The following is a 23,489-nucleotide window of genomic DNA, read 5'->3' as shown; positions in this document are numbered from 1 at the left end:
GCTATGGTGGAAAAACATAGGCAAATTTTTATTAGGGGAATTTGGAAGCCAGACATATACATTTGAAAATTTCAAAAAATCGTTAGTAAAGGCCTTCCCCATAGTGAAAGATCGCGAACGGCTGGAAGCCGAACTATATAGTTTCTATCAACGGGATATAGCAGAATTGACGGACTTTATTCTACGAAAAATTAAGCTAACGGATATGCTGTATGGGAAGAAACCCGATGCGGAGATTATTGAAATAATCTTGCCAAGATTGTTACCCGCTGTTCAAGACTACTTTGAAATTAGAAACCCAAGCACATTGCAGGAACTCTTCGAATTGGCGGTGAAGTTTCAAAATCGCAGAATAGCGGAAAAAGCGAGAGGGGCAACGTATTCTCAAAGTACCCGAAGGAAATCTTGAAATGAGGAAACCAGAAATGGAAATCGCTCTTATGGGGGAAAGAGCTATCAAGCTAACTCATCGAAACTCGAAGGTCAAGGCCCAAAAAGAAAATTTGAAAATAAACATCCGCGTACCCAGAAGGCACAGATTGAAAGGAAAGCTTTACACCAGTAGAGGGGCCTGTGAAAGGGAGGGTCCAGACCCCCGGAAGTTTTAAAAAAACCCTTAAATAGACATTTAAATACGGTCATCGTAAAAAACTCACAGCTACTAATTATACAAATCCTGGTTGGCGATGTACCAGTAGAAGCCCTCATCGATACAGGAGCAGAAGGAAATTTTATGAGTGAAAATTTCTTCAAAAAGAATTTTTATAGGGTACGATTATTTAAAACCAAAAATACGGAAATTATAGCGGCGCAAGGAAAAACATGTCACTGCATCGGGAAATTATCATTAAACTTACAGGTAAAAGAGGAAAGTCTCAAAGTATTAATTTTTGTAGTGAAAAATCTGCAAAATTCTCTTATTTTAGGTATGGAGTTTTTAAGGGCCGCGAGGGCCAAATTAAATTTTCAAGATAGTTCCGTGGTGTTGGAGATGGACCAGAGGGTGGTGGAACCTGTGGAGACACCGCAAGTGGACCTTAGCCATCTGAATGACCATGAAAGGAAAGCAATACAGCAAGTGGTGAGTAATTTTTCTCATTTATTTTCAGAAAAACCAGGAAACTGCCAAATAGTCACGCACAAGATTCAATTAAATGCCGAAAAACCTTGTAGGACTAAACCTTATCGGTATGACAAACAAAAAGACGTAATCATCGAAGAACATATTCAGGAGATGTTAAAGAATAAAATAATAACGCCCATAAATAGTGAGTACGCGAGTCCAGTCGTACTATGTAGGAAAAAGAACGAGTTTCCTCCTTCGGATAAAAGGGCTTGGAGGTTTGCTATTGATTACAGAAAACTAAATAGTATTACCAAATTTCCAGTTTACCCTTTGCCGGTTATAGACGAGATCATTAGACAGATCAAATCGACAAGATATATGTCTACTTTGGACTTAACGTCTGGCTACTATCAAATAGCTATGAGACCCGAAGATATACATAAAACTGCGTTTATAACAAAATCGGGCACTTATGCATTTTTACGCATGCCCTTTGGGTTGTGTGGGGCCCCATCAACATTCCAGAGAGCTATGGACATTGTTCTAAAGCCTGTCCTAGGAAAATCAACTTTAATTTATCTAGATGATATAATTATAACAAGTAGTACGTTGGAACAGCACATTAATGATCTAGAACAAGTTTTTAAATTATTAAAAGAGGCCGGTCTTACAATTAACGCCTCAAAATGCAAGTTCGCAACTAAAGAACTTAAATATCTCGGTTATAAAATTTCGCAAAAGGGTATAGAAACGCAAGATTCAAAAATAAAAGCTATTAAGAATTTCCCACCGCCCAACACCGCCAAGAAACTTTCTTCTTTCTTTGGGTTATGTTCTTACTATCGACTTTTCATAAAAGATTTCGCTAATATTGTTGAACCACTCTTAGTAATCAAAAGAAAAAGGGGTAAATTTACGTGGCCTTTAAGCCATAAAATTCCATTCAACAGCAATATCGCAAAATAATACTCAAATGAGCACATCTTTAGAATTTCAGATACACAGTCTCGCACGCTGGAGATAAAAATATTCTCTTTCCTGTACAGTGTTGCCATTGCTCGCTTTGAAGTCCATGAGTTTGTTAATCAAAAATTCGTTACACTTTTACAAAATATAAAATAGATAATAAAACAAATTCTAAATTCCAAATTTGAGATTTCAGATGCGCATATTCGGGTGGAAACGTACGCTATTCAAAACTGGATGGCTCTAGGTACCGTTGTTTTATCACAATGCGAGAAACATACACACATTTATGCAGATTCTTCATCATTTAATTTCTTTAAATATAATACAGGGATCTAATATTTGGTGGGAACATTTTGAAAAGTGAATCGACGCAAAATGCCAAAATGAAATTAATAGTCCTTCTGGGCAAATTGCTCCTTTGGACTAATAAATAATTCTTACAGCAATAAGAACTGTATTATGATATAAATATTTAAAATGCCTGATAACTAATTAACAATCATGTTAATTAGTTATTACAGTTGCAACTAAGAATAGATTCAGATATCGTGATGGTAGTTGACAACAAAACTATTCGCTTTCGTTGATTGCCTCTTATAAAATGCTGGATATTTTACGTAAAAAAGTAAGAAAGTGGAGACGTATTGTTATGAATTTTGTACTTAGATATTTAAATTTTATAGAAATAATAGTTAAATTGTATTTTTTCTGTGTAATGTAGCGCGAGATAAATTTTTAAGAGAAAGCTGTGCGGAAAATTAAGAATACGGGGTTCAAGTGCATCTAAAATTATGTAAATGATATCTCGGTAATTTGGCGAGATGTCGCCAAGCTGAAAACGGTTTTGGCGACATAGTTTGTCCCCAAATTCGGGGAGAAATCGACAAAACTCGCCAAATTTGGTGAGATTTTGGTCCGGTCTCTGTGTCACCATTATATGTATTGAAATTGAATAAATATAATTGACCGGTATGTTAGCTGTAAACGTAATCCCACATTCTTATTGCGTTCCAGTAATTCTGAGAAGCAGAAAGTACTAGAAATGTCTCGGCGCACTGCTGAAAACTATAAAAGCCCGGAGAGAGAGCATCTGACTTCAGTTGCTTAGTTATTGTTGTTGCGAGTTGTTTAGTTCCGCCTGAACTGAGATATCCGAGTTAGCTTTCTCTTTAGATGCGCTTTACTTTGCTTTGTGTTTAACGTTCTTAGTGGTTTCAAGTGTAACTACTGATTATGCTGTGTGATACAGTGAAGACTTGTACGAATATTTCTATGGCGAATTTCCCCGAGTTCTGAAATATTTTTCTTGACAAAAATAAATTTTTATTAACCTATTATCGGACTCGTGCTTTCAGTGTATTACGAACTTATACGCACGCAACAATGCGTTTCTTTTCTCAAGCATATATTTCGATTAATGCTGTAAAGTGTAGTGATCTCTGAATTAAAAGTTTAATTTTGAATATAATTAATGTTCATTTTTGCACGCCTACATTCCGAAACTATATGCCCCAAATAAATTATTGAAAGGCTGGTTATTTATGAAAATCCACGATAGGATGTCATCATGTAGGCTTTCAGTTTATTAGCTCTACATAACATTAAATATAGCAAAAATTACGAAATACGTACAGAGGCTGTTCGCACATTTTTTAGACGATTTTGGTAAGCGGTAATAAAAAATCGTTTGCTGCAAAAGAAGTAATTGCAATTGTACTATGTTTTTAAAAGTCAAAATTATCGTCTGTGGCTTGAAAGTTTTGTTTTTACTCGAAATGGCGAATTTAACAAAGCAGTGGTTCGAAGGCTACATTTACGCTCTTTCCGAAGAGCAATATGCATACTCCGTTATCAAAAAACGATGTGAGAGTCATGGTTCTGTGATATTTAAAGCGTCGAAAGGTAATATCATCAACAAGAAAGGAAAAAAAACGTCAAATTGGAGCCTCAAGTGGGACAGAAATTCCAAACAAGTATCCAAGTTAAAAACGGACATCTTCGACTCTTGCAAAGGTACGTTGTTTAATGTTAAAAGAAAATCCCCCTAGTCAAAGGACAGTTGAAAAAACATTAAAATGCTCGGTGTCCACTGTAAACAAAACGATAAACGTTGATTTAAATCTTAAAGCGAAAAAACGCAATGTGCATCGTCTTCTTTCAAAGCATATCGCTCGACGCTGCACACGCTGCAGAATCCTATATGAGAAACACTTATCCAAAGAAAATAGGAAAACAATTGTCACAATAGATGAAACATGGGTGTATTTAAATGATTGTAACACAATAGATGAAACATGGGTGTATTTAAATGATTGTAACATGGGTGTATTTAAATGATTGTATTTAAATGATTGTAACAAAATTTTTTTCTCCCCTTTTATTATCATAAAAGGGGAGAAAAAAATTTCAAGTACATGGTTCAAAGAATCGAAAGAAAGATTTTCTAAGGGATTCATGATTGTTGCTGGTTTTTCTTATAATGGCAAGTTAAAAATAAGGAGAGTGCAAAAAAATATCAAGATTAACTCCAAATACTATTCGGAACATATTTTATTGCAAAGCTAGCAGTCACACATCAAAATCTCTAAATTTCCTAAAAGAAATGGAATGTCTCGGCGCACTGGCTTCAAAAACAAAAAACTGGTATCAAGGCTTCACTGATATCCCTACTCAATCTCCCGATGTGTCACCTATGGATTTTTGTGCTTTCGGACTTTTAAAAACTGCATTATCCAAACGTTGTCCCAAAACCCTAACAGGACTCTGAAAAGCTGTTCGGGAGTAATGGGATAGAATATCTCTTCTGCCACTTCAAAAGGCATTATTATCCTGGAAATGGCGGTGTCGAAAGATAGTTCAGAATAAGGGATGTCAAATAGAACATTTAAAGCACAAGAATTTTATGTAATTTAGTTTTGTGAATACAATATACATCGTCTAAAAAATGTGTGAACAGCCTCTGTATAAGCAGGCGGCCTTTTCTTCATGCGAAAGCAACTACGCAATTAATCAATGCCAAGTATTAGCCATTTTGCAATCGACTATGGTATTCGCAATAAGTGAGACCAAATAAAGCATGTGGTATTTATAAGTTAATCAGATTCTGGTTTTCGGAGAATGAGAAATAAATTATCATTTCACTTCCAAATTTTCAAATATAACAAAAGAAACGTAATAAAGTTTGGTCTTCTTAACTATTGTTAGGAATTTCGTATTTAGTTAGACATTTTTAGTAGAATTATTGTAATTAAAATTGTTTTGTTTCCCGCTGCAATGCAACGCGTGACGAGTTTTAAGGGAAAGTTACGCCGAAAAAGTAAAAATACAGGATCATGCACATTTAATAAATAGATATTTCGAAATTTATATTTAAACTGAGTAAATGTAATCGACTAGTGTGTTTAGCTGTAACGGTAATTCTACGCTTTTTACTTTCCAGAAATTGCTAGAACTATCTGGCGTTGAGCGATTTAAAAAGCTATAAAAGCCGGAGAGAAATAGCTCACTTGTTTATAAGTTGTTGATATTGATTGTAGCGAATTCGTAGTGAGATCGGTTTAGCTTTTTCAGCGCTTTGGATTGCGTTCTATTTAGCGATTAAGTAGTTTAAAATATAATTACTATGTGATATTGTACGAATATCTTTGAGGATAAACCTTGTTACATGTCTTGTGATAAGAATAATTATAATTTTTATTAATTGTTTTTATCAGACTTGTGCATTCAATCTATTACGAACCCCTACGCACGCAGGACTATCATAACCTGTAACGAAACTTTAGGTAGACTGCCAGCGAATTATGGCTAAGTCTAAAATTAACAGCCGAGAAGTGTGTAAAGAGCTCTTTTATTATAACTAAGTGCAAAAAAAATGCACACTTGATGCTTACATTCTGAGCCAGCACTTGGCGAGATAACTTAAAATTATCAAGCAAATGAAATTAAAATAAGCTAGTAGTCAAAGATTACACAAATAAGTTTAAAGCGAAGTTGGCTCACGAACCTAACCGGCGTAGATATTCAAATATCATATATATTATTTGGTCTCACTTATTGCGAATACCATAGTCGATAATAAATAATGCAAAAATAATGCAAAAATCCAAGAAACTCAAGCTGTTAGAATTGGGGAGAAAAGTAACGTGCGCGCGCATAGTCAAGAACGCCCTCTGTCAATAGAATCCTCAACTTAAATACTCCAATCTAATTTGCATTCTATCGAGGAAGCGGAAAATAAGAGACAGTAAAGATCCAAAACAAAAAATTACTGTTTAATGGAAAATGATAGTGAACTTTACAACTTACTTTTATGGCTAAAGACTTTTTTGAAACTTTAAACAAAGTTAGGTCAAGGAAAAAACGAAATTTAGCCACGTTTCTCATTTTTACGTCATTTAATACAAGAAACAATCTGTTTCATACAGATGGTTTAGAAACCTGCCTTTGAGTTTTCTGAAGTATTTTCGCAACGCTATGCTAAGCAGAAATGCTGACGCTTCGTATATCAAGACGGAATTTTTGGGGTATAAAATCTGTCAGAATCATATGGCAAATAACAATCATTCTATATTTTGATGGATAAGTAAAAGGGATTTAGATCTTAAAAGGATAGAAGGACAATATCCTTAGAAAATGATATTTATGAAACTTTTCAGATAAAGCTGGATTGCCAACAAAAGGTATTGACATTTCCTTTAATAGTATTGGTTTCAAAACTTTTCTACTAAATTCGATTAGTATCAGATTTCCTGTCATTCGCCCTTAAAAATCTACGACGCTATGTATTGTATAATATCTATATATATATATATATAAAGAAGAAAGTCTGTGTGTTTGTTCGCGATTAACTCCTTCATTACTATAGCTATCGTCACCAAACTTTCTACAATTGTTTTCTGGGTCTTGGAAAAGGTCGACGTCCACTTTTCCTCCGGGGAAAAAAAAAAAAAAAAAAAAAAAAAATAGCTCAATTTAGATATATTTAATAAAAACTCTGAAAACGCTTAATTTTCGTCATTTTTCCGAGTGGCAAAAGTCTCACACGCTGGAGATAAAAATCTGCTTTATTTCGAGAAGTGTTGCCACTCCTCGCTTTCAAATCCTGGAGTTTGTTAATAAAAAATTTCGAAGTTTTACAATGAAGTAAAAATAGCATTGCCAAATATTAAATACATTATTCCCGATTCCAAAAATTCGTGAGAAGCCACTTCGACTATTCCCATCTTCGTCCGACTTTAATCAAGCCGAAATATTAATAAAAACCTATAAAAACACTAATTTTTGCACTCATTCTTCCGAGTGGCAACAGTTTCGCGCGTTGGAGATAAAAATCTGCTTTATTTCGTGAAGTGTTGCCACTGCTCCCTCACAAATCGTAGAGTTTGTTAATAAAAATTTTTAAGTTGTCTGTTTGTTCGCCTTATTGGTTTCTGATAAATCATGATCTATTTTTTGCCACATTTAATCGACTAAAGTTGAATATATGTGAAATATTGGATGGAACTTGATCGTTTACGACCATTTGATTAAAAAGACGAAAGTCATTAAAAACTGAATATTTTTATGTGGGTTCCACATAGCATCAGAGTGAAAAATATATGACTATGAATCGTATATTTTGCATCGTTATTAGAGAAGGCCACAGCGGTATCGTTCTCTCCGTTGTTAGATACATTACTTTCAATCTAACTTAACTGGCATCGGGTGCTTCCGCTAGTTTATTATAAAAGCATCAAGAAACATATAACTAGGAATTTTCACTGCATTTTAATGTGGAAAATGCAAAGGTTTGCTTATGAACTGTTAATAATATCCTTCATACCATAACTATTCATAACGCTTCGAAATTATTTTGACCGATGCTTTCTTTAGCTCTAATTTTGATCTCTGGAAGACATTCCTCATTGGAAGAGAACAAGCCAATGTAAAAATTATATCAAGCAAAAAAAGTAACCATAGTTTGTTTCAGATATCTTCAGAGAATTGTTTTGACTGTTTAAAAAGAAGGATCGTATCTGATGGCCTTCAAAATCGATAGAATTGTTCAAAATCTACGTCAAACTAAGGCTGCTCTTTCTCAATGGTACTATTAATATGACATAATAATACCAATAAGACTGTCTTTCTTATTAGTATTATTACGCCAAACTAAGACTGTCCTTATTGAAATTGAAACTAACCTGTTCGGTGACTTAACTCATCATTTAGCGACATTTTTTTTTCTGTCACTTGGCAATTTTTATAATCTATTTTGACCGTATTTGGTGATTTTACTTTAGTTTAAAAAATTAATTCTATAATCATCCGGTCATATTAACTGAATTTTTTTAACACAATAAGAAATGTATTTTTTATGTTTTCATATACAAATAGGTGAGACTTCGGCAATTCGATAACAATATCCGAAAGGTAGCATTAACCGCGATCACATTAAGCGGCGTGTACTTCATATGCAGTGGAAAGGATTTCAGATAAGCCCAATAATGACAGACAGCCAATAGCAACATAAGGAAATATGAAGTGTTAACAGTACAAAAGACAAATATAAACCGATATAAAAGTGATGCAATAGAATTATCTCTACATACTCGTATAATAAAAGAAAGAGTCTGTCTCTGTGTGTGTTGTCTTTCGTTCGTGCTGCGCGTAAGCTAATAGAACCAGGGCTACCAAATTTGGTACATAGGTGCATATAGACAAGAGCCAGTGCACCCCGAAGCGATTTTTTCAAAATTCGAATCATATATTTTTAAAAATTTTATCTTTTTTGATGAAATCGCATCATTTCGAATAGTGTCATTCTTTTAGAAATGTGGTTTGGGCAACAGTTTTTCATTCAATGCTTTGTATCCTGGACTGCTGAGTATTGAAAATATGAGATAAAATGCTGCTTATTTTCTTTTGAATTTTGGATAAGCACATCGCAATCTTCTTACTCTGACGCGAATGTGTCTCGCGAAGCACAACAGAAAGAATTTCCCTTTCCCCCCCTCTCTCTCTTTATTAGCTAATGGCAAAGAGGTTTGTATATCTTGAATTATGTCATCCACAGAGCACAATTTGGATGGATTATTGCTTTCTGAGGATAATTTCATTCTTTTAGAAATGTGGTTTGGGTAACAGTTTTTCATTCATTGCTTTGAATACTGGACTGCTGATTGTTTTCTCTTGAAAACATGAGATTTATTGCTTATTTCACTGTATCTTTTATATTATGTTTCAATTATATATAATTTTAATTATTTAAAAAGTTTTGCATTATTTATTTAAGAAACAAAGTTCTTAACTTTCTTTATACTATTTGTATTCTTAATATTTTGCAACGGAAACTTGGTTAATTTATTTATTAGAATAATTAATACTTGGGTACTATTCTGTTTTGAAGACCGTAAAAAAACTTCAGCGAAAATGTATGCGCAAAAGCGCCAAATCTAGCGTACGCGCTGATTTCAGATTGCGTAACTTTATATAGTTTTATATTTCTTAAGACGCCATTGAAATACTAGTTTAATTTTTAAATCCTTTTTTGATATCCTATGGATTTAACAATTTGGGAATTGCCCATGACAAAAAGTCTGCACTAGAATTTTGGGTAAAGTGCAGAATCACCCACTGCTTGACGCGTTTTTAAGAATTGCACATACTCCGTATCCATGTACAGATAGACTTATTTTCACTTAAAAAAAAAAAAAAAAAAAAAAAAAAAAAAATCCCATAATTTCACAAAAATGGCACTGCGCACATCCTTGACTTTATCTATGTATACATCGACCTATTTTCACTTAAAAAGTAAAAGAAAATTGACAAAAATCCAATTGTTTTTACCCTTGTAAAAAGCTGCAAACAAATAAGTGGGCGATTCTGCACTTTACCGAGAATTTTTTCAAAGAAAAAGCATCATTCACTATAAAAAATTATGTCTGAACAAACAACGAGATGAAATTATGCTTTAGCGATAACTCGGTAGCGAAATAGCGATGCAGGCATCCATTCAGTTAGGTTTAGCAATTTTTATATAAATTATAATAATGATCTGAAATAGTTATTTACTCTTATGCTTCCATTCAGTCATGTTTAGCCATTTTTATATAAATTAAAATAATAAAAAAGTATTATATGAAATTAACATTTCATCTAAATTAAAACATCAATCTTGTGTGCAGCTTTTAACGTTTAGGCATTTTTCTGGTACACTTAATAGCCAGACGCAGGCTGTCCGCGTAGCGATTAGTAGTAGAATATAGTACAATTGTAATTATGCGATATACAAAGTAATGAAACTTCTGTACAAGAAGGTAAGTATCACACACATATTAACAGAAGTACAAATGATAATGATTAAGTTTTCGAAAATAATTACGCAGCAATGTATTGTAAATTATTCTCAGCTAGCTAACATAGGATAAGTAGAGTTTTGGTGTAAAAATATCTGAAACAAAGAAGTGTGACTACAAAAATTAGAAGAATATATATTTTCTGCGTTGTCCCAATATTTACAAGGGACAGTTTAGAACTAGATATAGGGAGAGTGGGAGCTAATAGCAGGAATTTAATAAAGCTTAGGGAAAAGCGACAAGTGATGCAATATAATATGACACAAATTCACATATAAATGCAATTACAAAACTGCTATACGTCAAAGCTTAAACTGTATATAACAAATACAACTACAAAGCTAATACAGCATATCTGAAACAGGTGATGCATTATTATATATATATATCTAGTGTTGTAAATAAAGGCGGACCATTATGTACTAGCCATAGCTCAGCGATTGACGAACAAGACAAGCACTGATTTTAATCGCAGTACAAATACATATACTGGCGTCCAGAATAAGTTCAAATACAAACGCGATATCTTGAGTATTATTGGTATGCTCCACACTATGAGACAGCCAACAGAAAGACAGAAAATAAATGCAGGGTAAAAGTTTCGTAATATGAAATTGGAAATTAGAATCTAGTCATTTAGAAATTGGTAGATACGGATTTGAAAAAAAAGTCTACAGTTTAACGTATCTGGAATCGAAGATGAATTCTAAAAATGAGATAATTTCTGAAATACTTAAAAGAATCTCGGCAGCGAATAGATGTTTTCATGGCTTGAAATGCTATTTTAATACCAGCTTTCTCAAGTTCAGAACTAAATTGCTTCCTTAAGACAGTCTCATAAGATCTATTCTGACTTATGCGTCGGAAGCTTGGACGCTGATTTTACGTGGTGAGGAAGCTTTGGAAATTTCTGAGAGAAGGATACTGCATTTCATACTTGGTGGGGTCATGCGAATGGATCGTGGAGAAAAAGATCTAAATCAGAGATAAAGATGATAAAGACAAATTGATGTAGCAAATTTCTTCAAATTATAGAGACTTAAATGGGATGGTCACCTGCCCAGAATACACGAGGCCTTGTATAGATCGCAGAGAACAGCCTGTACGGACATTATTCTTGGACACAAAAAGATATGACCATGTCATCTTCAGTAATCAAGATTCCGTACACGAGTCTGTACCTAGAGAGAGAATGGAATCCGTTCTCGTCTTCCCAGCGTAAGGGAAATCGGTCACTCTGGAGCCGAAATCTTTGTGTTGGGAAGCATCATGTTGCACAGCTTCACATTATTGCATGTCTTAAATGCAGGCACTGTGAATGCACGGTGTTATAAAATTCTTGAACTTTCTGTAAGGTTTATTACAGAAAAAGTCTTCATTGTTATGGACGATAAAGTGAGGCCATGCAAAGTTCAACTGGTTGATAATGTTTTGGAGGCAGATGGTATTCGTCATATGGCGTGCTTGGTGATGTCGCTGAATCTAAATCCTATACAGCATCGGTAGGGCGTTCTAAAAAGGGTAATTTTATGATGTCAGCTTCCTCTCGCTTTTCGAAAAATGGGATTTGTTACCACAAGCGTCATCTACGATACGAGGCCTATTCCGAGGCATATTAAACTGCGAGGCACGGCTCCACTCCTTATTAGCTTGACCCTTTTGAAAACAGGAGATAACCTGTTCCGATCCCTTTCGGTTCCATTTGAAAATTAAACGAATTTGTACCTTTATTTCTTTAAGAGTCAAAGCCACTAATGCAACAAGTTTTTCTGGACTACTTAGTTCAAGCATGGCCTCAACGAGTAATTCCCAATTAATATAGGCATACACAGTTCTGAAATCGATTAAAAGATTGTGTGTTTCGATTCCAAATTCTCTGAACTTTTCCAAAATCTGCCTTGAGTTAAAAATGTGTTCAGTAGTCGATCTTCCTCTCCTAAAGCCGCACTAATAACCGCCGACCGCGTTATCAACACAAGGTAAAAGTCTGTTAAGATGTGCATAGAAGACTAATTCCTCTATAAAGACTGCAATCAAACACATTTTCCTTGTTGTGTATCAAACAGAGAGTACCAAGTTTCCATTATTTAATCTTCAGGGAAAAAATTATCCCAGAAGTTATTAACAAGCGTAAGCAGCCCGAAAATCAATAAACACCTAACCTAAAATAATTAAGTTAAACTATTGTATTGAAAACCTTTTGCTTTTAACTACCTGTGGGCAAAACTTTTTGCAATAAGGTCTTAAACCGTAATAACCATGTAGATAAACTATTCTATGTTTGGGCATCTATTTACTTCCTGATATCGGTAAAATACTCATATTAGAATTGATTTGTTACAGTTACTATAGATTAAACAGCGAATAAACGGGCATTGCGTATTCAATTTTTTTTTTTTTTATCAATGAGAAACCCTCTAAATACTATATTTGTCCCAATACATTCTCAAGCACGGGAAATCAACAGTTCAATATAAAAGTGCCTTTACGTTAAAGCTTCTTATGTTTAAAAATATGTAGTGAAGCCTGAAATACCTCCCAAATGCTCAAGTTTTAAAGCTAACGACGGAAAAGGATAGTAATCTATTATGAAATTTTGAATTCTAATGTTGAATTTTAAACAGCAGCAGAAAAATATATTTTCGAGTTACTTACATTGAAATCTGAAACAGAGTTCTGAATTTTGAATAATCTCTACATATAATAAAATAAAGAGTCTGTCTGTGTGTGTGTCTTTCGTTCCCGCTGCGCGTAAGCTAATAGACCTACGGCTACGAAATTTGGTACATAGGTGCATCTAGACAAAAGCCAGTGCACCTCGAAGCGAGTTTTTCGAAATTCGAATAAGAATTTTTTTTATTTTATGTTTTGTGACGAAATCGCGTCATTTTGAGACAGAATGGGCTATAGGAAAGTGAGATTTTACTCTACACATTCCATTTTCACATCGTCAGGAAACGTAGGCACTTAGCTATTTTACGAACTTAAAATAAATTTCGTGTTTCAATAAATCGATTAAATACGAATCTATTTAACAAAGTGAGCTTAACACCTTTTCAATGGGATTTTTTCTAAAAAAGTTTATGTTTAAAAATGTAAAGTTTATTTTTGTTTGATTTTTGGACACGTTAAACTTTCATCCTTGCGACTGCTTTTACAAAAAGAATTTTGGAAAAATGATAATATTTTGTATTTTAAAAATTTTTTTCTAATGAAGCTTCCGAGTACACTTCTCACATCTTTAAAAATGTGATTTTGGCAACCATTTTCCTTTCTTATTGTGCTTGATAGATTTTTGATGAAATCGCATCATTTTGAATATTTTCATTCTTTTAGAAATATGGTTTCGGCAACAATTTTTCATCGTATTTCTTATGTCACTATTTTTAAGAGATTGGCATACTTCATTGTCTTTTTTTATATATATATAATACATTTTTATTGATGTTTTTTATAAAGTTGTTCTGCAGAGTAAAATTGTGCGCTGAATTTTTTGTTTTTTGAGTTTCATGCATGTTATTTTTTGCTTATTTCACTGTTTGCAAGATATTGAAAAGTTTAGAGTGATTTTTTTAGGAAACAAAGTTCTTAACCTCCTTTATACCATTTGAGTTCTTAAGATTCTTCAAAGGGAAGTTGGTTAATTTATTTATTAGGATAATTAATATTTGTATTAAGGGATATTGCTTATTTCGTTGTAATTTTGTTATACGTAATAACTTTTTTTATGAAGTTTTTCTGCAGAGTAAAATTCTATGCAGTTTTTAAATTTAACGTTTGGTGTTCCCTTCAGCCATTTTCCCGGTACATACAAAAGCCAGACGAAGACTGGCAGCGAAGCTGCTAGTTATAGATATATGTAAGAATCTCTTAAAAAATCTGCTTAAAATGCTTTTATATGTGAAACACCATTCATTATCTCCTACACGATTATTAATCCCAAATGAAAAAAGTAATGAAGCCCAATGAGCATATGTGAATGTCTGACAATCCTTGTAATTCATGCTCTTGACATTGCAAAAATGTTATTTGTCGCTAGAGAGAAAAGCGTTCCTTTCTTTTTGACATTACTTTCAACAAAAGTGCTCCTTAGTGCATCTGAAGAGACAGCACGGGTTCTTTGTTAGGAGCTGAACGTTGCTCAAAATATCAGAGTGCTACATATTAATTAGGATACTGAATGTGAAATATAGCTTTTTTCATCGAAACAGATGACTGAAGAATATCTTGCGCTTTGCGAAAGTAAAAAAATCTGATGTGTACACCACATGACTTCCTTGTACGGAATATTAAATTATCCGCATTTTTTTCTTGAATTTCATTTAAATTGATTGGATTGAATTAAATCTACTTCGTCGACAGCGCATAAACCACAACAGAATAAATGCACTCTTTAAAATTCACTATATTTGTTTACTATAACGACACTCTGAATGCACAAAATTTATATCATTTGAAGAATTATCGTTGCCACATTTCCTATTCAAATACTATAATAAAGCTAAAACGATGTATGAAAGAAATTAAGCAAACAAAACAGAAATAAACAGTTTTTCGCAGATGATTTAGTATTTCTCATTCAATTAATTCAGTTCTCACTTTGCGACAAGCCAAAAATACATAAAAACTCAAAATATCTGCATTACGAAGTAAATCTTAAACACTTATTTCCTCGAAAAATTCCAGAAAGGATTCAGCATGATTTAATTCGCAATAATAAATGAAGGCGTTATTTTTGTGTTGCGAAGCTTAGTCTCTCTAGATTGGCAACAAATCTACAATTCTGCTGTTTCAAATGTAAACAAATATGTCCGCCACGTTATTTAAAACTTAACCGCACTTAAACAGCTTTTAAATTGTTGATAATTATACAAATATTGCTTCCAGAATTACGAAAGGCATAAAAATCTTAACCGGAAGATAAAAACAACATAATTCAATCATTTTAAAGCAAAAAATGTGCAATTTACAAACATATAAGAGTAAAGAAACTGAGATCACTGAGCCGGATAACAGAGTGGATATATGTATAAATATATTTAAATAGGTTTGGTGCGGCCGATTGCAACCAAAATACGAGGTGCACATCTACATGTTACAGCAGTCCTCTATACAAAATTTCAACTTTCTGAGGCTATTCGTTTTTGAGTTATGCGAGATAAATGCGTACGTACGCACGTACGTACATACGTTCGTACAGACGCCACGAAAAATTCTCTTCAGAATTCATTTTAAAGCAATTTTATAACTTTTTGGGAGGAAAGGAGTCTTATTCTGTCCTTACGTACAGGTATCACGCAAAAACATCGTTAAATTGCATTCGATAGCGGTCAAAATGGACATTTTCGTTGAAATATGTTGTCTGAAACATTTCGCGATTACAGTACTTCCTTTTTACTTCGTACAAGGAAGTAAAAATAAAAATGACTACTCAGTGGTACTAACTGTAGTAATGGCAAGTTTTCCTTTTCCGTGTAATATGCGAGCAGAATTTCAAGTTAAAACATAACATCACGTTCCATACATGTGTACGTTTATATTAATACAGATTAATACTTACAGATGCATGTTAATACTATTTATATAAAGATTTATATAATTTCATCTCTGTATCAGCTATTTGTTTGCTTTCGGTTTTTTTTTTTTTTTTAGTTGCATTGACACATACCGTATATTCCAACATATAACGAGCACTTTTAGTGCAAAAAATAAAATCGAAATTTATAAGTGCGTGTTATGCACAGCTGATATAAAAATGACAGATTTAAATATAAAGGAAAAATGAGCATACAAAAATTATATTCCTACATGTACCTAAATGATGCTTATTTAAAAGAAATGACATACCTTATAAACTTAAAAATTTTCATTATCGGGTAAAATGAAGAGTTCTTCAAAATCGTCTTCCGTTCTATCTTCAGGCACGTCATCGAAATCTGTATCTTCTTTTCACTATTACTGTTACTCTGATTCCTAAATAAATAATCTTCTTCCATTCTATTTAGATTGTTAGATATACTAATTTTTTTAAATGACTTGCGAAATATCGTGTATAATTTCATTCCATGCTCTTTTATTATCCACTCACACAGTACTTCTAAACTGGCGTGACGCATTTGGCCTCCTTTCGTAAATGTTTTTTCACCACGTATTCCACTGTAGTTTTAAAGTTCTTTTGAATGGCCTATTGATAAGCACACCTAAAGGCTGAACTAACGGCACTAATCCATTGGAAAAACTGCTACGACTGTGTTAGACTCTTTCATTAATTTCTTCGTATTGTCAATTAGATGGGATTTGAACATGTACTAGGCTGACAGATTTTCTAGGTGCTTTTCTAGCCTTTGACTACGCATTTAAAAAAATTACACCGTTTTCTACCCAAGTGAAAAAAATATGTCATAAATAAGGTAAATTTAGCATTTGTGATTTTTTTTTTTTTTTTTTTTTTTTTTTTTGATAAACGGTTTTCAAGCCAAAGGTTGGGACACATGTTCCAGCCGTAATTAACCCCTTGACATACGATGACGTCCGGGAGGCATATTTCACAAGTGCACATCTGTGTAGCCACCGAGGGTGTGGCTTCTAGGATGGACCAATGGGCATCCAGTAATATTTCTGTCATGTCACATGACCTTTCGCGTGCTTTAAGATTTAAGCAAAATGGTGTAAAATATTTTGCCACGCAATTTTATGTACAAAATAATTAAAGTATCGTCGATTTCTTCTGAAAATTTTCATTGCGAAGTTAGATCAAATATAAGCAAATGTGAAGATTTCACTGCCTGGTTGAAAGAATTTGAAATAAATACAAACACATTTTGGATACTCCGCAAAAATATCCATGCGAAGAAAAATATTTACACCAATTATATATGTAAATAGAAGTCAACACTTTTTATGGCAGTCTATATGAAAAATTATTTAAAAAAAACTATACACTCGAATTTCCTTAATCCACAGGTGTTAAGTAAATGCATAATATTCGAAGCTAATTATAGCTTGAGTCTTTTTTTCGATGTAAAGAGCCGTGAACATCAATCCAAATATTGTGATAAAAATCGCGAAAGTGAAATGTCAGCGATTAATTGAACTCGTGAAACGAATGCACTACAAGATTTTCTACTATGTCATACATTTTTTACCGCGAAATAAATGCAAATTTAAACGTAAACGACATACGCTCACATGCATGAAGATTTAGCGTCACAAGAACAATAGAAGCTCATTGGTCCATTTTCGAAACCCCTCCCTCAGTGGCTACGCTGATGTGCGCTTGTGAAATATGCGTCCGGGAGACGTCATTGATTTCATCTGTCTACAGCGAACGCCGCGCAGTATATTATTATCGTTATATAGTAATGTAAACTTGAAAATAAAATGTTCTGTTTTTAAGCTTGCACATGAGTGTCCAAATTAAAGGTCATTCTTCGAACGCGTATTTTATTTTTATCTTAAGGGGTTAATGGTGGGATACGTATGTCCCATACACGTAGCGATTCACTTACTATAAGCACACTTCTGGGAAAACTTTATTATATTAAATATATTTTACATCATACAATATAGGGTAAAGCATTCTTTGCATAATCCATCATCACACATTGGGCAACTCCTACTTGTTCTTTTCTGTATGTTCATTTGTGTACAACAAACACAGCGGCGTCTTCATTTTCCAACTGTTAGAAGATGATTCCCAACATTCAGGAGATTCTAAGTACTTTTTAACTCAGCAGTCATTTTTAAATTTTTAGTGGAACGTATGTCCTGTTAGTAGGCAAAGGGTTAAGGCAGCAGGACGCTTTTGCAATATATTTCTTATCAGCAATTTCACACCGTTTCGTCCGTCCATCTGTTTTCGTGAACACGAATGAAAGCACCATTTGGGAAATTGCATTTCGGGCATAGCCTTTCTTAGGCCCATATCACACGGCGTTTGTTTCACACGAACAACTATTTCGGACAATTTTTCTGCCTGGTTTACTATTGAAAGAAAGACGTACGACTTTTTCCTTCCTTTCCAAAAAAAATTGCAAGTTGTTCGTTTTCAACCAATCAGCTATCAGCTCGTTTGTAATGGGGAACCAGTTTCCCCGGTGTTAGCCACAAAGCGATCTATGGTCATTGGCTGTTGTGACAAAGCAGAAAAATTATTCCAAACAGTTGTTCTTCCGAAACAAACTGACGTGTGATAGCAGCCTTACAAAAACAATTATTGGTTTTAATTTTGTACCGTCTGCTAAACTTAACCACTAACCGTTCGCTTTGTACCGTTCGATGCGGGAAATTTTTCGTGATCTGTTGTTCTTATGTTATTATGATCTGTTTTTTCTCCATTCACATCAATGGTTTTATTTCGTATCATATTAAAGATTACTGAGGTTTCGTCCATATTTCCAATATTACTGAGGTTTCGTCCATATTTCCAATATTACTGAGGTTTTGTCCATATTTCCAATATTACTGAGGTTTTGTCCATATTTCCAATATTACTGAGGTTTTGTCCATATTTCCAATATTACTGAGGTTTTGTCCATATTTCCAATATTACTGAGGTTTTGTCCATATTTCCAATATTACTGAGGTTTCGTCCATATTTCCAATATTACTGAGGTTTCGTCCATATTTCCAATATTACTGAGGTTTCGTCCATATTTCCAATATTACTGAGGTTTTGTCCATATTTCCAATATTACTGAGGTTTTGTCCATATTTCCAGTATTACTGAGGTTTTGTCCATATTTCCAATATTACTGAGGTTTCGTCCATATTTCCAATATTACTGAGGTTTCGTCCATATTTCCAATATTACTGAGGTTTCGTCCATATTTCCAATATTACTGAGGTTTCGTCCATATTTCCAATATTACTGAGGTTTCGTCCATATTTCCAATATTACTGAGGTTTCGTCCATATTTCCAATATGTGACAATACATAATTTTGTGCCTTCGTAGATCGATAACATCCTTCTGGAAATTTATAATTTCTTGTACAAATCTTCCGAAAGCTTTGCGAAACTTTTTTCCCCTTCGCAAAACTAAATTATCCCGTACCATAAATCAACTGCACCAACTAAAATTACTTTGAAGTTTTCAATTTCATTTGCATTCGTTTTTTCCCACTTTAAGGCAAATAAACGTACGCTGTTTCTTGTTACATTTAATCTGATCTGGCAAGTCTTTAGGACCCAGTTCGCAACACTTTCTTCTAGAATAGGCCATTTCGTTACTTCTTAACGCAGAGAGCATTTATAATTTGGCATATTAGTTATCGTGATTACATTTTTCCTCCACTCAAAGAGCTTTCACGCAACACCAAACACTTGCTACAGCACGCTTTCTTTCGCAAACTGAATGACTTTGCATTTGAAACCAGCCCTGGTTTTGTTTCATTTGGCAAGAGCCTTATTTATTAGTTAAAGAAACACAAGATCAACTATATTTACACTAAAGCAAATGCGATTTATTAAAGCCTTCGATGTTCACTTCAAAATAACGGCCTCAAATGACTACAAAAAGAAAAAATCTGATGTATACACCACATGACTTCCTTGTACGGAATATTAAATTATACGAATTTTTTCTTGCATTTTATTTAAACTTATTGGATTGAATTAAATCTACTTCGCCGACAGCGCATAAACCACAATAGAATAAATGCATTTTTAAAATTCACTATAGTATTTGTTTACCATAGCGACACTCTGACGCTAGATTCACTTAACAGTATTATATTTCGTTCATATTATAACTCAGAATGCACAAAATTGATATCATTTAAAGAATAGAATTATCTAATGTTCTATGCCACATGTTCTATTCAAATACTATAATAAAACTAGAATGATGTATAAAAGAAATTAAGCAAATAAAACAAAAAAGAAACAGTGTTCCACAGACGATTGAGTATTTCTCATTCAATTAATTCAGTTCTAACTTCGCGAGAAGGCAAAAATAGATAAAAAACTCAAAATATCTATATTAAATATTACGAAGTAAATCTTAAACACTTATTTCCTCGAAAAAATTCCAGAAAGCATTAAGCATGATTTAATTGGCAGAAATAAATGAAGGCGTTATCTTTGTTGTTGCGAAGCTAAGTTTCTCTAGATTGGCAACAAATCCACTAGTCTGCTGTTTCAAATGTAAATAATTAATGGCCGCCATAAAAAAAGGCTTAGCGGCACTTAAACAACTTTAAAATTGTTGATAATTATAAAAATATTGCATGCAGATTTACTAAAAGCGTAAAAACCTTAACTGGAAGATAAAAACAACATAATTAAATCATTTTTAAAGCAAAAAATGTACAATTTACAAATATATAAGAGTAAAGAAACGGAGATCATTGAGCCGGGCAACAGAGTGGATATATATATGAATATATTTATATACGTTTGGTGCGGCCAATTGCAACCAAAATACGACGTGCGCATGTACATGTTATAACAGTCCTATATACAAAATTTCAACGTTTTGAGGCTACACGCTTTTGAGTTATGCGAGATATGTACGTACGCACGTACGTACATACGTTCGTACAGACGCCACGGAAAAAGTCTCTTCAGAATTCATTTTAAAGCAGTTTTATAATTTTTTTTGGAGGAAACGAGTCTTTTATTCTGTCCTTACGTACAGATATCACGCAAAAACATCGTTAAATTGCATTCGATAGCGGTTAAAATGGATATTTTCGTTGAAATATGCTTCCTGAAACTTTTCGCTATTACAATACTTTCTTTTTACTTCGTACAAGGAAGTAAAAACGTCTGACTGCTAATTCCGCAAATTCATTCGGGTTAAAAGTGCATTCCTACCCTAAATTCTGACCCCCTTTTCTCAAATTTATAGAATAACATTTTTATGTGCATGTGCATTGAATAACCCACCCTCTTTGTAGAATTATTTGCCCCCTGAAGCATTTCTACCACCCGCATAACGTTCTCCTCATATCTTGCCACTTCAACTTTCACTGCGCAATGGCCGATCTCTTATTTTTCCAACTATTTTGCTAAACCCGATTCTCTAACGAATCGAATATGCGAGCGCGTGAAACCAGCTACGGTATGAATCGCGTGGAAATGAGAAAGGGGGAGTTAAAAAGTAGAGAATAAAATCCAACTTTAAAATTATATATCCATTTTTGGGACTTGATAAAAAGATTAAATGAAATTGAATATTAAATGAAAGTGGATCATTTATTTTCTTTATTTTACAACGTAGCTCAAACTTTGCGTAACAATAAGCAGTAAAGTTAACAAAATAAATTCCATTATAAGGTATTTGCTCCTTCCTTTCCGCATGCTTTCATGGTGTAATTGGAAGCATATTCGACGCGCATTCGAGAGAACCAGAGTTCGAACGCCAGCGAGGGCATTGCAGATTTTTCACTTCTCCTGCTTCCAATAATCTAATGACTCTACAAGCTCATTAAAGTAATTAAAAAAAACTTAACTGTACACAATGTTTTGTAGTGATGGGCAACTTCGGTACATTCTTGTACCCGGTACGAGAGTAACGGGTACAGACAAGTACCCGGTACAAAATACCCGTTACTCAAGTAACCGTTACTTTGAAAAGTACCGAAAACCGATTTCAAGTACCGAGTACCCAAGTAACGATTTGGAGTACTGAAGTAACGAAATACCGGAATAACGGTTTGCTGTACCGGAGTACTTTAGTAACGGTTTACTGTACCGGAGTACCCTAGTAGCGATTTGTAGTACCAAAGTACCCTAGTAACGATTTGGAGTACCGAAGTGCCCTAGTAACGATTTGGAGTACCGAAATTCGCAGCTAACGATTTTCCGCACTGAAGGAACTCTGCCACGTCACCACGTGTTGGATTTTATCTGTACGGAATAAGATTTTGAATATCAGAAAACATGTCAACTACGGAAGTGTCTGAGGAGCAGACCATTCATGGACACAAGGAGCGCATATCACCATTTCGCAAATACAACCAGATACTACTGTCCTCGTACCAAAACCGAAGTGAGCTGAACCCTCATCGATCCTCCAGTAACGAATACCGAAAAGCACCCGTTTCGGTACAGAAATAACGAATACCGAAAAGTATCCGTTTCGGTACAAAAGTAACGAATACCGAAAAGTGCCCGTTTCGGTACAGAAGTAACGAATACCGAAAAGTACCCGTTTCGGTACAGAAGTAACGAATACCGAAAAGTACCGATTTCGGTACTGAAGTAACGGGTACTTGGATGTACCGATTTTCAGTACCCGTTACAACTAAGTACCCGTTACAAAATACCCGGTTCGGTAGTACCGACTTATCACTAATGTTTTCTGTTAAAATATTTTTAAACATTGATCAAGTGAATGCATCCATGTCCTACACAGTTTTTTCTCGTCACTATTCCTAATATAAGATTATCAGAGCTAATAATAGTTATAGAATTTTAAAAGATAATGAAAAATACTTGAAATTTGGTGAGAAAGAATTTTTCGTAAAAAATTCTATTTGTGTCGTTCGAAGATCAAAAAATTAACTAATAAATTACTATTTATATGGAAGTTACTTAAGTAGCTTACTTTTTCAAGTTTTCCTTCATATGGAAGAATCATGCTTGTTGCTCCGTAGTAGATCATGTAACGAATATCCGAAATCTCTATAATTTGTTGCAAATTGATGATGCCTAGCCATCTGGAATCAGACGATGTCATGCCATGGTCAGATACCACTACCATATTAACCTAAGAAAATAAGAAGAGAACATGAAAATTGCCATCTGAAGTCTTCAGATTATAATCTGATACTTCAATGAGTAACTGACCATTAAAAAATTTTAAAAAGTATAAACACATTGAAAATGTAACACCACATAAAAAGCAAATAATTTCGTACCAATTACGTGATGTAGGGTGTTAAAATATATATATTTTTTATTGATTGCAACAAAGCTACAAATATTCATAAAATTATCAGTTGGATATGTTGTAAATTAAACATATGTCAGTTTACATCAATTACATACAATTATTAGAAGTAAAAACGAAGATTTTGGTTATTAAAAAGTTTCTCTATTCCTTTTGATTTGGTTAGTTTTTAAAACTTTTGGTTTGGTTTCTCTAATTACGGCAAAGCACTCGAGAGCTATCTG

General features: G+C 33.8%; 1 protein-coding gene across 1 annotated transcript in view; it reads right to left on the bottom strand.

Annotated features, from left to right (window-relative positions):
• Nucleotides 1–23,489, bottom strand: part of LOC118196852 (glycerophosphocholine cholinephosphodiesterase ENPP6-like) — a 765,277-nt gene that overhangs the window by 25,712 nt on the left and 716,076 nt on the right. The window contains exon 7 of the mRNA XM_085827482.1: nucleotides 22,921–23,082. Coding sequence (XP_085683608.1) covers nucleotides 22,921–23,082 — 162 coding nt within the window. The remainder of the gene's footprint in view (nucleotides 1–22,920; nucleotides 23,083–23,489) is intronic.

The sequence above is a fragment of the Stegodyphus dumicola genome, chromosome 12 (genome assembly GCF_044657685.1).
Source record: "Stegodyphus dumicola isolate Sdum_Otavi_A_Nest chromosome 12, ASM4465768v1".
Taxonomy (NCBI): Eukaryota; Metazoa; Arthropoda; class Arachnida; order Araneae; family Eresidae; genus Stegodyphus; species Stegodyphus dumicola.
The sequence above is the reverse complement of the archived record's forward strand: the minus strand, read 5'-3'. Positions and strand labels throughout refer to the sequence as shown.